This window comes from Doryrhamphus excisus, linkage group LG13 (assembly GCF_037039965.1).
Source record: "Doryrhamphus excisus strain RoL-2023G ecotype Guam linkage group LG13, RoL_Dexc_Guam_v1.1, whole genome shotgun sequence".
Lineage (NCBI taxonomy): Eukaryota > Metazoa > Chordata > Actinopteri > Syngnathiformes > Syngnathidae > Doryrhamphus > Doryrhamphus excisus.
The window spans coordinates 5,602,742-5,616,876 of record NC_136369.1 but is presented as its reverse complement, the minus strand read 5'-3'; the positions used below and the strand labels follow the sequence as shown (position 1 = coordinate 5,616,876).

The window sequence follows — 14,135 nt, the reverse complement described above, 5'->3', positions numbered from 1 at the left end:
CGATGATGTAAATAACAAAACACAAGATTTTCAGCAGCAATCACTCTGAAGTTTTACACGCCGTGTGTGCATTGCCAAATTGTCATACTCTTCAAACACTTGCTGCCAGACTATACATGGACCTAATAAACACCCTGTCAGCGCTTCTGCTGAGATGAGGAAGATGCAAAGTGATGGTGTGTGCCTTGGGAGCTGACACTCATCCTGACACTTTCCTCTTCTGACAGTACTGAAAGTACTAATATCGAAACTACTGATAGATAAAATGTATACAAAATGTAAACAAATTTGTGTAGTAAAAAAATTACCTTAGAAAATATATCAAAAGTCTTTTGTAGTTACATACATACAGTGTAGCGGTGGGAAAGAACGATACAGGAATTGTGCATTCTTCAGATGATTATTTTCCAAGGATGCATAACTTCCATGTGGGTTACACAGACATGAGGCTTTATGTGTGGGCTGGATGATGGTTGTCTGTGATGATGTTTTGGGGCCTTAAGCAGCAAGTAATAAATATATTTGAGCTGCAGCCGCTCAATGCCAGTAAATCATTGATGCAGGCTATACAATGTTCAACTCCAATTGCCAGTCCTCCAATGTCAAAGCTGCCAAACCATTTACTGTGATGGAACCTGTCAGACATGTTTCTATGGCACAATCATAAAGGTTCAGCCAAAGTTCTTCTATTGTCACACTCCCAAAGAATTAATACAGGCGTCTGTGTAAATGAGCGTTGACATGCCAGAAATGCCTTGTATAAAATAAAGTTACATTTGATAAGTAAGGTTGAAAGGCATCTTATCATAATTAGGGTAATGGGGATATGCTGGAGCCTATCCCAGCTGTCTTCGGACGAGAGGCGGGGTAGACCCCTGACTGGTGGCCAGCCAATCACAGGGCACATATAGACAAACACCCATTCACACTCACATTCATACCTATGGACAATTTGGAGCATGTATGTTTTTGGAATGTGGGAAGAAAACCCACGCATGCAAGGGGAGAACATGCAAACTCCACAGAGAGATGTCAAAGAGTGGAATCAAACTTGGGTCTCCTAGCTGTGAGGCCTGTACGCTAACCACTCGTGCAGCCAGCTATTGACCATTTAGGCAAATGTATTTCCTCCTTAATTAAGCAACCGGTGGTTGAAAAGCCATTTGCCTACTGGAATGAAAAGAAGCAACATCCAATTCGTACAAATAGCTGTAACTATATAATACATTTTATTTGTATAGCGCTTTTCAAAATACTCAAAGACACTTTACAGAAGAAAGGAGTTGAATAAAGCAAGTAAACAGAGTAAAAGACACATTAAAATACAACATTAATTCGTTAATACACAGTTAAAACATGAGTAAAAGCGGGGCGGGCACAGCAGTCAGATATAAAATATATTATAATAATATAAATATATAATATATATATATAATATATGTGCAAGACTTTACATTTTAGCTGCTGAAGGGTTTGACTCCTAATTAGGGCAACTTTAAATAAATAAGGGTAAAGGTAAAACATGCAATTAAACAACAAACTACTGTCAGGTTAGGAAATTACTGTCATGGGCCAGGTTAATTGAAAGATAAATTAAATGAATGAGTCTAGAACCTAATGTGTTGGTCACAGAGATGAAAACAATAGCACGTATTCTTTCTACATCACAAAGTGCAGTCAAACACACACAATGGTGTATTGCTGATTCGGGTCAAACAATGGATGCATGCGCAGCTTTGGAACAAATTAAGATGTTTGTCAGAAACCTGTTACATTATCTTTATGTTTATTCATCAGTACATTCTTCATTAACATCATTTCATGGATAATGCTCTTCCATTGTGGGAATAAATGTTTAAGGTTAAAAAGGTTTGAAATGATTGTAATTAACAAAGCATGTCGAAAACACTATCTGCCAATATTTTGAAACATCTGTGTATGTTGTTTGCCATCAGCAACCGTGCTCTAGATCATGATGTGTTCTGAAAACAGATGGGCATTGTTGTTTTAGCAGATGCTTCCCAAACAGGACTAAACTGTCCATTTATTCTAAAGTGTAGGTTGTGCACTATTAGGGAGCATGGCTGTGTGTGTGTGTGTGTGTGTGTGTGTAAGATGGATTCAAAGTCAGTAACCATTGGACATAAATGAAGCAATATCTTGCCCACAACAATATTGTGATTACATTGCACATGAAAAATAATACTTGTAGGTCAGTTTTGCATACAGCGTTTGTAAAACTGTGTTTGTACGTGTCCGGTACAGTGAGAAAATTTTCTGTACCGTTTATCGTCACGGGCATGCTGGAGCCTATCCCAGCTGTCTTGAGAATGATGTTTTTCATGTCAGAATTTTATTTTAATGAATCACTACACATGCGGTAATTATGAGTTCAATTTAGGGACGCTCGGATCAGGGTTTAATGCTGAAATAAATTTAATGCATGTTTTGTAGTAATACAAATACATGGGAAATCGATTGTTCAATTATTTTTTAGCTTAAGATAACATTCATTCATTCATTCACTTTTTCCTCACGGGGGTCGCGGGGGTGCTGGAGCCTATCCCAGCTGTCTTTGGGCGAGAGGTGGGGTACACGCTGGACTGGTCGCTAGCCAATCACAGGGCACATATAGACAAACAACCATTCACACTCACATTCATACCTATGGACAATTTGGAGTTGCCAAGTAACCTAGCATGTTTTTGGAATGTGGGAGGAAACCGGAGTACCCGGAGAAAACCAACGCATGCACGGGGAGAACATGCAAACTCCACACAGAGATGGCCGAGGGGGGAATTGAACCCTGGTCTCCTGCTTAAGATAACAAAATAACGGAAAAAATAATACAAATACATGCTGTATCTTTAATACATTGAAAATATACCCTGCTCAATTTAAAACACAATTCATTCAGCAACATTTAAATTCATCTTAAAATCTCGTCTCGTTCCAGTGGACCGAATCTCGTGCATCATCTCATCTCATAAATTAGGTGTCTTGTGACACCCTATGAGGGATCGTAATTTGTGGAAATTCATTCATTCATCACATTCGGGTCTGGTACCAATTTACCAACATATATATTTATACTGTTATTCTGTATATTTTGTATTTTTCATTCTTTTTTAATAAATGTGTCTGCACCTACTATACCAAAACAAATTCCTAGTATGTGTTTGATCATACCTGGCAATAAACCCTTTTCTGATTCTGATTCTGATTCTGATAAATGAGGAACCACAAAAATGAATTTCTAGAGAACGAGAAAGTGACTTCATTTTGCCTCTGACATAGGCTTAGCAGATTTGGACTATTTACCAGATCATCTTAGCACTTTATTTATTTTTCCCAAGCTGTTGCATCTCATGTGACGCCTTCCAGGGAAGCCTGCCTCACAGTTTGAAAAGCTCTGATCCATGTTATTCAACACTGTCTCTCTCAGTTCTGTGCAAAGTATGTTTTTCAATGAATCCAAAATTATGTACAGTGTTTATATGGGAGGAGTGTTCAGATTAGTGCTTGGCATCTCTGTGGGTAAAGACTCCAGACAGGCTAATTACCTTCACACAAATTTTTCAGCTCTTCCATTGCAGCAACCTTGACACTGTTGCTCTCTTGCTCTTGTAGTAAACCACAACAGTAACAAATTAGCATAGACACTACCTTTCTGATCAGCGGAACGCCTACGCTCTTGTTTCCAATGATGCACTATGAATTTAAATGTTCCAATTAGTGTTCTGCATTTCCCTGAGCACCACTAAAAAAACCTTAGTGTCCCGCAATCCAATGCAGTTCATACCATGGTGCTCAAACTTATTATATACTTGCTTAACACATAGACACCATGGCAATTACATGCACATGTTTTTACATCTTTTTACACATATCAATCAAATAAACATCTTGTTTTATATTAAGGATGTCACAAAAAATAGAAACAAGAGAAAATTTAATGATAGAAAAATGAAAAGCACCAAAGTGCAGGCACCAGGCAGTAGATCTTTTGCATATAGATTAGTGTCTGCTCAGAAGCTCTTTTACATTTTCTCTCTGTTTGGCTTCCATTTCAGTGTGTATATAGAGCAACTGTAACCTAATGTGAATATTGAATGTGATCCATGTATGCAGTAAGTAAATATTGACTATACCTGTACTACACTGAATGTAGTAGTCAGTACCCACAGCTGTTGATGTGTTTTGTGAGAGTATAGTACAAAATGGTACAAAGATTTAAACACAACAGTACACAGTAGAGGGCCGCACGGCGGGCGAGTGGTTAGCGCAGACCTCACAGTTAGGAGACCAGGGTTCAATTCCACCCTCGGCCATCTCTCTGTGTGGAGTTTGCATGTTCTCCCTGTGCATGCGTGGGTTTTCTCCAGGTACTTCGGTTTCCTCCCACATTCCAAAAACATGCTAGGTTAATTGGCGATTCCAAATTGTCCATAGGTATGAATGTGAGTGTGTATGGTTGTTTGTCTATATGCGACAATACTCTAACGGCAAGACCTTATTTTATTATTTATTCTTTACCATAACACTGCCATATTTACACATTAATTCCAAGTGTTAATGGGTGATTGCATACTACGAAGAGTTACCTGGTGCGGCAGAAAGCACAGCATTTTGATGGGCGCAAACTTATTGACTCACCTTGATTAACTTGAATCAGAAAATACAACTGATATTTTCAGATAAATACTGTATATACTTTGTGTTTTTGCACCAATTAGCTGCTGCAAGGAAAGACCATTCCTAAACTGGGGACGTTGGACCAGATTGAAACAGGAAGCGGAGATGCAGATGGACGTTACAGTGGTGACTGTGATGATGAAGATGGTTGTGATGGGTCTGGTGGCGGCATTATCAAAAAGAACACCCAGAGAGTATCCAAAAGTAAGTCTTGATTCCTTCCAATTTTACCGAAGAAGTCAGCAAGAAGTTTGGATAAGACAGGAAGCACAACGAGAGGTAGCACAGATGCAGATGCTGAGGGTCACATTGGGAGTGACCAGGATGGATAGGATCAGTAATCAGAGGCACATTACATATTAGATACCTTGGAGCTAAAGTCAGAGAAGCCAGACTGAGATGGTTCAGCCATGTCCAGAGAACAATAAATCAGTAATAAATCATAATCTTTCAATTTATGTATCATCATACATAAAGAACAGCATATCACAGCTATTCACAGGCATCACAAGACTACGCAGGAATATTTAATAATATTGAGACGGCCGTTAAAATGTCTATTTTTGGCACTCTAATATTGCCTGAATTTTACTGCTGCATCAACACGCCACCATATCAAACCTTGCTGCTTGCTTGATGATAATAATGTTCTACAGTTTTTAATTTTCTACATATACATTTTGGATCAACATTTGCAATACAAATTTTAAACTTATGGATATTATATTAGATTCAGCCCCAGAACCCTCCTGTGACTCCTGCATTTATTAAATGCATTTTAAATGTAAAAACTGTATAGGTCCTGACAACTAATCAATGATATTGAGTCCCAGTGTAGCCTTTATCCTGGTAGCCAGGCTAGGCTGCTCAGTCTACCTGTTAGAGAAAGTGTTTCTCCAAGCTGCATTACTTGCATGTTGAAATTACAGTAACAACTTATGGTCATTTTTAAATTATTATATTATATTATTATATATTATATTAAATTGTGTTCACCTCGCAACAGGGCTACGACATCTTGCACTGATGTCACGTCTTTAAATATATAAATGTAAATACATACATTATCACAGTTTATGATTGCTCAAGAACAAAATATATATAGAGTATGTGTGGGTATATAAATTTTTTTAAAACCATTCTCTATCTTGGGCAACAGTGGTTCAGGACCTAGAGTTGTCCAGAAACAAGTGAAACAGTTTCTGGTAAGACACTTCACCCACCTTGCTTCCAGTGCAGCCCACACTGGGTTATGAATGACTGTTTAATAGTGGTCGGAGAGGCTGTAGGCACCGATTTGGCAGCCATGTTACCATCAGACTAGCTCAAGGCCACTGTGGCTGCATATGTAGATTACCACCACCGGTGTGTGACTGAGGAGTGAATGAATAGGGACTTCACTTCGTTGTCAAGCACTTTTGGATGCTTTAATAAACAGTATATAAAATTTAATCCATTATTATTATTATTATTATTATTACAATCATCTTACATAATCAGAGTCATCCAAGACACCAATTTATGACACACATAATAATAATCGTGAAAGATAATAGCTTCAATGGGGCAATCAAGGCCCGTTATTTAAAAAAAAAAGATTGCTCCAGAGAGGATCAGGAGCCCCTGATGAATCACAACTCCGTGACTCTCCTTTTTATACCTTCCTCACATTGCAAGAATGCCTCCTCTCCCCTCTCATCCTTAAACATGCTAACCACTGGATTAATCATGCTCCCATTTTGCCTAAGGCGACAGCGAGGGGAGCTGTGGTGGGTGGTCATCCAAACAAGTCATTCTCACTCTGTAAATGTTCCTATTGCTGCCTGACAGTGTGTGTGGAGGCTATTCGGAACTGGGGAAAACTGCTAAATGATTGCTCATCCGAAGCTGTGGCATTTACCACACGTTACAACAAAGCCGCCCTGTTTGCTGTCAGACGCCAAAGCAGCTTGTGTCAAGTATTCAAGCATTTACACTCAACTGTCTGTCATGACCTCTGTTGGACGTTTGCTGCTGCTTAAACGCCGCATAAATACAGAGTGTCATCAGACATCCTCAGTCCTATCGGCTCAAGATAGGATAAGATAAGATATGCCTTTGTTAGTCCCACAAGGGGAAATTTCAGAAACAAGATACCACATAGACAAATTGGGACTCCTGGTCATGACAACAGGAAGTTAAAATGTTTGTTCGATGTTTGCAGCTATAATAACATTTTAAATTACCTTACAGGGGACTGATTATGCTCATATTTTGGCCCTTTATATTGAGTTGTGGACTCCTATAGAGCAGCTACAGAAAGCTTTCTAGTTCTTCCAGAATCTGCACCTTTCGTGTTCCCGCAAAAATGGTCTCTTTTAATGTATTCCACCCACGGCCCGCCTCCAGGCACGCCTAATCTGCTGTGGTTGGTCACACTGCCGAGTACATAGGAAGAGTTTGGGACACTAACTTTATAGGAATTGATAATAAACAGAGATTGTCCGCTTTTAAATATTTGTTGGATCCTGAATTGAATCCAGAAATAGAGACTTGACAGTCCGAAGTTTGTTGGCTAGTCCAGCTGCATAGTGGCCCATGTTCACAAAACAGTCCAGTGTGAAATGCCGTTGATTAAAATTAAGATTAAAGTCAATTTCTTTTGCTCGTAGCGAATCAGGGTCTTTATGAATTGTAAACAAATGTGGCTTTCCCTTTCCCTTTTTTTCAGGGCTTCCAAATGTCCAAACCTCATTATCTGAAACTTTGGCATCATTTAACACGAGAATAAAACATTCTAACTACATTTATAGGTCAGAAAAGTGGAAAAAAGCATAATAGGTCCCCTTTAAATAGACAAACAAGAAGCAATGGTAATGGCTACACGCACTGCCCTTAAATTAAAGTGTGACATTCCAATTTGCCTGATGATGTGCTAAATAGTCCAAAAAGCACTTTCCTACAGCATATTGCTTTGAAGGCAGATAGATTTGCTCTCGCCTGATTATATGACATTATTCTCATCCAACTAGCAAGATGTGCAAATCTGTTCCAGCTGCACCAAATGATTGAAGAATAAACTCATTACACTTCTCTCTGTAGTGTAAAATGTAGTGTAAAAGGCTTTTCAATCGATTCAAATATTTAATTGCAATGAATCTAATTTAGTTAACTCAGAATTAATCACATTTAATCGCAGATAGAAACTGAAAAGTTGCCGGTATTTATTGTCAATGTGGTTATTTTTCCTTAACTTGAGTGGAAAATGACAATAATATATATGCAGCATAGATGTAATAAACATGAAAATAAAAAATGATACAGCTACCCAGCAAATTAACTGTCAAGGCATTGAGGTAAAAAAAAAGAAATCTTGAAAATGAATTCATAACACTTACAGTGAGAATGTTATAGACAATGATGTTTGCATTAGTAGGTTTTCTTGGCTTCACAACTGCATTTATTTTCAACCGATAGTACACAGAATACTGTGTGAGAGTGTGTGTGCAGCTATCGAGCTGCGCTTCTCAATGCAACTGAAACACCATTTAAAATGTCATTTGATTTCATTCTCTGCAATTATCTTTAATCCTTTTCCTATGTCTTTGAGGTTTATCAGCAAAACATCCTGTCGATGAAACAGCCTGATAAGAAAATAAAGAAGGATAAAATCAATGCGAACAATAGAGGCCTGCTTTAAGGGATTATCCTCATTAGACAGAATTACGTTAAAGTGAGATCTGGGTAAACGTGACAAGAAGCAGTAAGAGACCATGTGAGACATTACATCCGTCAAGGCACCATCAAACTAATTTGACAGTTTCACCACCCACAAGTTGTCAGGCATAATTATTTTACTAATACATGAGACCTCTACTACCGTATTTTCCACACCGTAATGCGCACTGGATTATAAGGTGCTGTCTCAATTAAAGGGTCTATTTCCGTACTTCACCCATACATAAGGCGCAATGCAATCTACATAAATTTAACTTTAAAAATTCAAAGAGTGTATTGTTAAACAGTAGAATAATTAATCTTCTCCCAAAAAGTCCTCATCTTCTGGATCTGCATTGAACAGCTGGGCAATTTCTCCACCAAACCCTCTCATCATTCACATCATCAGTCACTCTCGTTGTCAGGTGGCTGTTCCCCTATGATGCCAGCTTTCACCAAAGCAATTAAAGGGGAACTGCACTTTTTTGGCAATTTTGCCCATCATTCACGATCCTTATGTGAAGCATGAACACATATTCCTTTCCATTTTCTGTGCATTCCAGCGCAAGAAAACGAGTTAATATGAGCTAGCTAACAATTGACGGCATGGGAAATACGTATTTTGAAAGTAAAGCCATCCCCAAAAAAAACCCTAAAAAAAAAAATTCCATTTACACAATGGACTTCTTTCTATATTAACCAAGCTACAACAATATTGTTATTGAAGCAGCTAACATAATAAACTATATTTGTCTGGTGGACTTTTCTGGCGTTAGAATGCACAGAAAAGGGAAATAAATATGTGTTCATGTATCACATAATGATTATGGGTAAAATTAAAAAAAAAGTGCAGTTCCCCTTTAAAGCAGATACCTTAGCGCAAGCATCCACAATCCATTCACATATGCTGACGTAACTCGCCCAGCACTGCATCCGTGTTCACTATCTCTCATCCATCACTCTCACAACACTTGCAACTTCACTTTGAATGGTGTGTTTACACCAATGATAGGCTATTCATACCAATTCATTTGCTTCACTTAGTTATCTACAGTACCATCAAGTCAATCATTAACATAGACATAGACTCCCTTTATTGTCATTGCACAAAAACACAGTAGTGAAATTGCCAACGAAATGTCATTGCCTGGCTCCCATATAACAGACACAAAAGAAGATAAGTAATAATAAATAATAATAATAATAATAATAATGTGGAGAATAGATAGAACAGACACCAAATATGAACAACATAATGTACAGTGCAGCGTGAACAGTAAATTGCCCAAATCATTTAAATAATTTAAATAAATAATAATAATGTAAGCTTATTTGGCATTGAGCAGTCTGATGGCCAGGGGGAAGTAGCTGTCTCTGAACCTGGTCGTCCTACAGCGGATGCTGCAGAGCCTTCTCCCCAATGCCAGGCGAGAGAACAGTCCATGCTGGGGGTGTGTGGGGTCAGAGCAGATCCGATGGGCTCTAGATACACACCGGCTGTTTGCTGTGTCCTTAATGGGGGGGGGAGCTGGGTCCCGATGATCTTCTCCGCTGTCCTCACCACTCTCTGCAGTAACGTCCAGTCCGAGGCCTTGCAGCTCCCAGACCAGACGGAGATGCAGTTGGTCAGCAGGCTCTCGATGGTCCCTCTGTAGAAAGTGGTAAGGATAGGAGGGGAGAGGGAGGCCCTTCTCATCCGCCGCAGGAAGTGCAGTCGCTGCTGTGCCTTCTTCGCCAGAGCGAAGGTGTGGAGTGACCAGCCGAGGTTGTCCGTGATATGCACCCCCAAGTACTTGGTTGTGTTCACAACTTCGACGGCTGTGCCGTTGACGCTGAGTGGAGTGTGGCTGGGTCTGGATCTCCTGAAGTCGATGATCTCCTTTGTTTTGTCAACATTCAGGACCAGGTTGTTCGCCTTGCACTAATCCACAAGGTGTCGCACTTCCTCCCTGTAAGCCAGTTCGTTGTTGTCCTGAATGAGGCCCACAACTGTTGTGTCGTCCGCGTACTTCAGGATATGGTTGCTGCTGTACTTGGGGCGACAGTCATGGGTCATTAGGGTAAACAACAGGGGGCTCAGAACACATCCCTGGGGTGAGCCGGTGTTCAGGGAGATGACACTGGATGTGTTGTTGCCCACTCTGACATACTGGGTTCTATCTGTGAGGAAGTCAAGCAGCTAGTTGCACAGGGAGGTCTTGAGGCCCAGTGGCTCCAACTTGCGTACCAGTAAAGACTTTTTAGTGCAGAAATTATATTATTATATGCACACGCACTAGTCACAACTAAAATACTATTTCTTCTCAAACTTTCATCTATGAGTTTTAAGTCTTTATTCACCTTTCCTTGGATAATCGTGACACAGTTGACCGAGGACCTTCACTAAAACATTATTACAGGAGTGGGATGAGAAAGAAGCTCTATTCCCTTCACTCATTTTATAACTCTGCCCTCATTTTTCTCATGACTGCATGTAAGGACAGATGGCCTAACAAATATCTGTATATCAGTTCATACGTCCAACAAAGTTATTGGAAGGATTTGTCCCCATCAAAGCGATCACAGTTCTCAATTAACTTTCTCATTGCCACTCTTGTCATATATTAAGGCAAAACCCCAACTACATACATGCACATGGAGAGTACATACAAACTCCACACAATGCCTGTGAGGCCAACATGCTTTCCAGTAATACACCATGCTGGCTGATCCATCCATAAAGGAATGAATGTAAGAGAGTCCATAGGTATTAATTGGTGTTAATTCAGTTATTTGGACATAACAAGTGGCGGTATAAATCCTATAAACTTCATTCAACTTCTCTATCACTGTGTTTGTCTGCTATATGATATATTTAACTGAAATTGCTGCTCTCAACAACCATTGATTTATAAAGGAAAACTACATATATTACATACCACTTTATCTGCTATATTGGGTAATACAAATGTATATGGGTGTTGTGTCTTGGCAGGTCATTAAGTTAAAAGTAGGGCTGTCTCGTGTGCATGCGTTAATTACACTCAAAAAAATGTAACGGAAATAATGAAATAAATTAGTTACTGCCACTAAAGGGTTATTTTTTGACAGCCCTCGTTAAAACCCATATTTAGAAGGTCGTAATCAGGTTTGCTATGGTCTATATATGGAATATTCCATTTATAAAGAAGGAATCCTACTTTGCAGAAATTCACTTAACTGCATCAAACGAGGGATCACTTTTTGCAGCATTTCCTTTGTAATGCTGCAAATGTACATTTCAAATTGATGTGGATGATTACCGTCAGCCCAACATGAAAATGAGAATTTTTGAAACATAATAACCAGGAATATAATAATTAATCACTGTGTGCATAATGAGTGCAGCGGCATTAGTGGGTTTTATTATTCCAATGTTTATGGGTGTTTTTGCACACTTTAGCTCTTACTGCAACCCACTCAACTGTAAGGTCTTGGTCATTTAATTTGATGAAATGGATCACGTTGCATAGATAATCATATGACAGCAAGAGACATACAGCATGAGCTGTCTAATTCCAATTTGGTAGGAGCCAAAAGGTCTCAATCATAAGGTTAATAATTTGCTACATTGATAGAGGTTTATTTTGACAATTATACACCTGGGTTGATCACATACTGCAAACCCATGCCGAGCTCAATTTTAGAAAACAGTTTCGCCCCATTCTGTGCGGTCTTTTATTCTGTTCCAAGCTATGACATTTGAGCAAACAAAGCATAGACAGACTTTGCAAAGTTGCACAGCAAAATCATCAAAATGTTCATGTCTGCATGGTTGCAACATGCAGCATGCTCACAGAAAGAATTAGAGCAATTCCTTTATCCAACACAAAACCTTGGATTTTCACGACTGGACAGCACAGAGCTGCAGTAGAGAACAACAACATCCTAAAACCCCAACATGCATCTCTGGGCCTCTTATCTGGCTGGCCTTCAATCAACAGCAGGCCTTGGGACTGCCTGCTTTGTGAGCATTGCCGTGCAAAACGACATCTGTCACAAACAGAGCAGCAGCAGAGAGAGACAAATCGATCCCTAGCAAGTAAGCACAATGAGGGAAATGAGAAAGACTCTCTTTAGGTGTGACTCTCATTCATTAGTGGTTTCTCGGCAGGAGTTTTGTGGCAGCCTGTACCTACTGCACAGTGCTGCATTTGAGTGCTCTTGAATGTAATGTTGAGTGACGGACACTCGACACAAGCTGAGGATTTTGCTATACCATTTTTTTGCCATAATTCCCACTTTGGTATGTTTTAAACTGTAAATTAGATATCTGCAAAAACAGGAATGATATCAGAGTCCTATTTGTGGGACAGCATTTCTTGCAGCTCTGCTAACAGGCCCCAAAACACTTGACTGTCCCTATTAGAATCATTATCCTCATTAAAATGTGAGATCAGATGAGCTCACCTGCTGTGATTGCCGCCCTCCTCTATGCTTCTCATAATGGGATCCAAATAATTTGCAGCAGTGTGGCGTCTTACCGTTTGTCCAGTGAGCCCGGCTAGGTGCACTCCAAGGTCGTCTGAATGTGACTCAATTAAATAATCCAAGTAATTAATTATTTATGTGGCAGTCAGGAAGAATGCTGGTTGTCGAAGGGAATGGTGTCGGGATAGACTAAACAACTACACTCAGGGCTCGACAATAACGATGTACCGATGGCCCGGGGCAAGTTAAAACAAAATTTGGGCAAGTAAATCCAATCAGTGATAGTCCCGTTGGGCAAATGGCATGATTTTTTCAAAAAGCGGTTCTTGTTGGGTGTTGGTAAAACACGGACTGCGTAATTCTGGTGGTAATTTGCAAACCAATCCTTGCAAATCTTGAAATAGACCAATCAGAATCGTTTATTTAGACCGCGGTCCACGTTTTACCCACACCCGTTCTTGTTCGCGATCAACCAATCAGCGATCGTTTGACTACAAAAGCATCTATCATGGCGTCCCTGCCAACATGGTCTAATTCTTCAACAACTTCTGAAGGAAAACACCAAAAAGTGATGAACCAGTGCCTCCTAAACAAGTATTTTATTAGCGGCAGCAAATCAAATGATGGCACAGGTGAGTGAATCACATTGCTGTGACAATTTGAAGTGGTCACAATGAAACACCACCGATTAGATCCAATACCAAGTGCTGATTTTGCACAAGCTACAAAATCTAGCGCTTCCATTTCTTTGCTTCAGAAATTATTGTTTGACCATTGAGCATTTTTTTCTGGATTAAAAACACTTTACTAGTACACAAATGTGTCTATTCAATAATGTTTCATTGTGGTGCAAAGTGCCTAGAAGTCGTTTGACAATCCAGATTTCCATGCAACGTCATGATCTATGTAGGAAAACAACCACAAGAAATGATAATCATTTCATCTTTATTTGAGATTCTCATGTGATGCCACAAAAATTAGATGATATCATTATGGCAGTCTTTTCATTTTACATGGGGCAATTTCGGGCAAGTAGTTCTCACCTTAAGGATTCCCCATGGGCAAGTAATTTTTGTTTTTAACGTACAGCCCTGACATGACTGTATGACATGAACATTACATTACATTACATGGACATGGACCACCTTTTCCAGAGTATAGGTTGCTGGGAGTGTTTCCAGTCAAAAAAATGCATCATGAAGAGAAAAGAAAAAACATTTAAAAGTCACACTGGATTCTAAATGGCAATTATTTTTACATGTTTACATCACAATTGAAGACCAAAAACAGACATA

General features: G+C 39.4%; 1 protein-coding gene across 3 annotated transcripts in view; it reads left to right on the top strand.

The window, feature by feature from the left end:
• Nucleotides 1-14,135, top strand: part of gpc5a (glypican 5a) — a 133,861-nt gene that overhangs the window by 83,505 nt on the left and 36,221 nt on the right. For all 3 annotated transcript variants that reach the window (XM_058089688.2, XM_058089690.2, XM_058089689.2), the window contains one exon: nucleotides 4,737-4,899. In XM_058089688.2, coding sequence (XP_057945671.2) covers nucleotides 4,737-4,899 — 163 coding nt within the window. The remainder of the gene's footprint in view (nucleotides 1-4,736; nucleotides 4,900-14,135) is intronic.